The sequence below is a fragment of the Adiantum capillus-veneris genome, chromosome 26 (assembly GCF_014529385.1).
Source record: "Adiantum capillus-veneris isolate H3 chromosome 26, ASM1452938v2, whole genome shotgun sequence".
Taxonomy (NCBI): domain Eukaryota; kingdom Viridiplantae; phylum Streptophyta; class Polypodiopsida; order Polypodiales; family Pteridaceae; genus Adiantum; species Adiantum capillus-veneris.
In genome coordinates this window covers 121,998,590-122,000,206 of record NC_140956.1, presented here as the reverse complement: position 1 = coordinate 122,000,206, position 1,617 = coordinate 121,998,590, and the positions used below count along the sequence as shown (strand labels likewise).

Sequence of the window (1,617 nt, the reverse complement as noted above, 5' to 3'; positions counted from 1 at the left end):
CTTGATGACAAGTCATTGGGCAGTTCCTGGGCACAAGGGAGAAGCCGTGCTTCATGTAAAATTGCCAAAGCACTTTGCTTTGCACAATGACAGTAGTTGCCAAGTAAAGTGTAAACATGAAAAAATAATAAGAACATAAAATTGGCTAACCTGGTCGTTGCGGTCACCAGTTGACTCAAAAGTCCTTGGAACAAAACTCGCTTAAAATGGCTCGTAGCCATATCTGCTGCACGGATGGGAGCTGTTGGATGTAAATATACATCCCTTGTATCATATACGGTCGTCTGTCACGTAATGAAAGAAGCTGGAAGCATTTTGCCAAATCCTTCCCAAGTTTGTATGCTCATAGCATAAGCCGAACGTGGAAATTTTCCGTGCAATATACCTGGCTTGAAGCCTTGCTTCGCATAAAGAATGTTGTGATACTAGACGACGAAGTCGGATGTTGAGACACAGATATCATGACAAAAAGCATCGACCTTGTCGAGTGATTTCAACTGAAAGTAACCAGTCTTGTGTGGCAAACATCCTCTGTCCGCTTCCAGAAACAGTGACATGAAGTCGGCCATGCCAAGCAACATGCTCCCCCGCATCAAGTCGAGCTGTAGAATGTGTCAATCTCCTTGAGATTCTAAAGCATTGCGAATTTGCTATGCTTTTGCATCAAAGTCAACCGCTGAGAAGCCGTGCTTCGGAGCCAAGTGGTTGGGATTCAAGCCGTGCTTGATTCGAGTTTCCTAAGCAATACACAGCCTTGCTGTTAGAAACATCAGAACCATGTCATACTCAAGCCATGCTTGATTCAAGCTGGCCAGGGAAGCATGAGAAAGGTATATGCAAATCGGGATTGATTGAAAACATCCGACCTAGACATAGCACGATAATTTTTCAAGACATGCCGTGCATGCGTGATCGTACTAATGATGGAGAAAAATCGTGCTTCGGACAAGCCTTTCTTGTGGATGCATATACACGTCTAGTACATGCGCGGTTACACGGCATCACTCATAGCCCTTGCATATTATACTATTCAACAGGTACTTGAGTAGTTTGATAAATACAAGTAAAAGTGAGTGCTTACCTCATAATTTACCTGTATAAACTTGTCGTGTTGATCACATGTCCGGGATGCTCGAGCTTTCATGAACCTCGAATCGAGCATCAACATCATCTTTGCCGAGTAGCCTTGCTCAATAACTTGCCCGATGTCAGCAATCACAGGTTCCAATGCAGACAAGCCCTCTTCAAGCGATGGAACCATGTTGTCGTATTTTGGATGGTCTTGTTAGCAACATCTGACGTTGTGTAGTGTCACCGCAAATAGAGCAGGTCGTGCCTGGAATCATGTCGAAAATCCGTGAAGGCATCATAGTACTGGAAGGCTCCTACTCTTAGTCGAGCATGCCAAACATCGCGACTATCTTCATCAATCCTTGTTGGAATTGCTTTTGCTCTCGAAATCTTTTTGCCACAAGCATAATCCTTGAAACTACGACCTTGTCATGCATGGTATGCTTGGTGGGTCTTGCACTTTGCTTGCTATGTCAATTCCAAATCCAGTGAAACCCTTCTTAAATATTGAAAACTTAACAACTCGAAAGTTTGGACATCTGTAGA

The 1,617-nt window shown here is 43.7% G+C and overlaps 1 protein-coding gene across 1 annotated transcript; it reads right to left on the bottom strand.

Annotated features, from left to right (window-relative positions):
* Positions 1 to 650: 650 nt before the first annotated feature.
* On the bottom strand, positions 651 to 1,261 carry LOC147424109 (uncharacterized). The gene is made up of 2 exons (XM_086502002.1): positions 1,094 to 1,261; positions 651 to 737 (listed from the first exon to the last, which is right to left on the bottom strand). The coding sequence occupies exons 1-2, from the start codon at positions 1,259 to 1,261 to the stop codon at positions 651 to 653; spliced, it is 255 nt and encodes an 84-aa protein (XP_086358128.1).
* Positions 1,262 to 1,617: the final 356 nt, after the last annotated feature.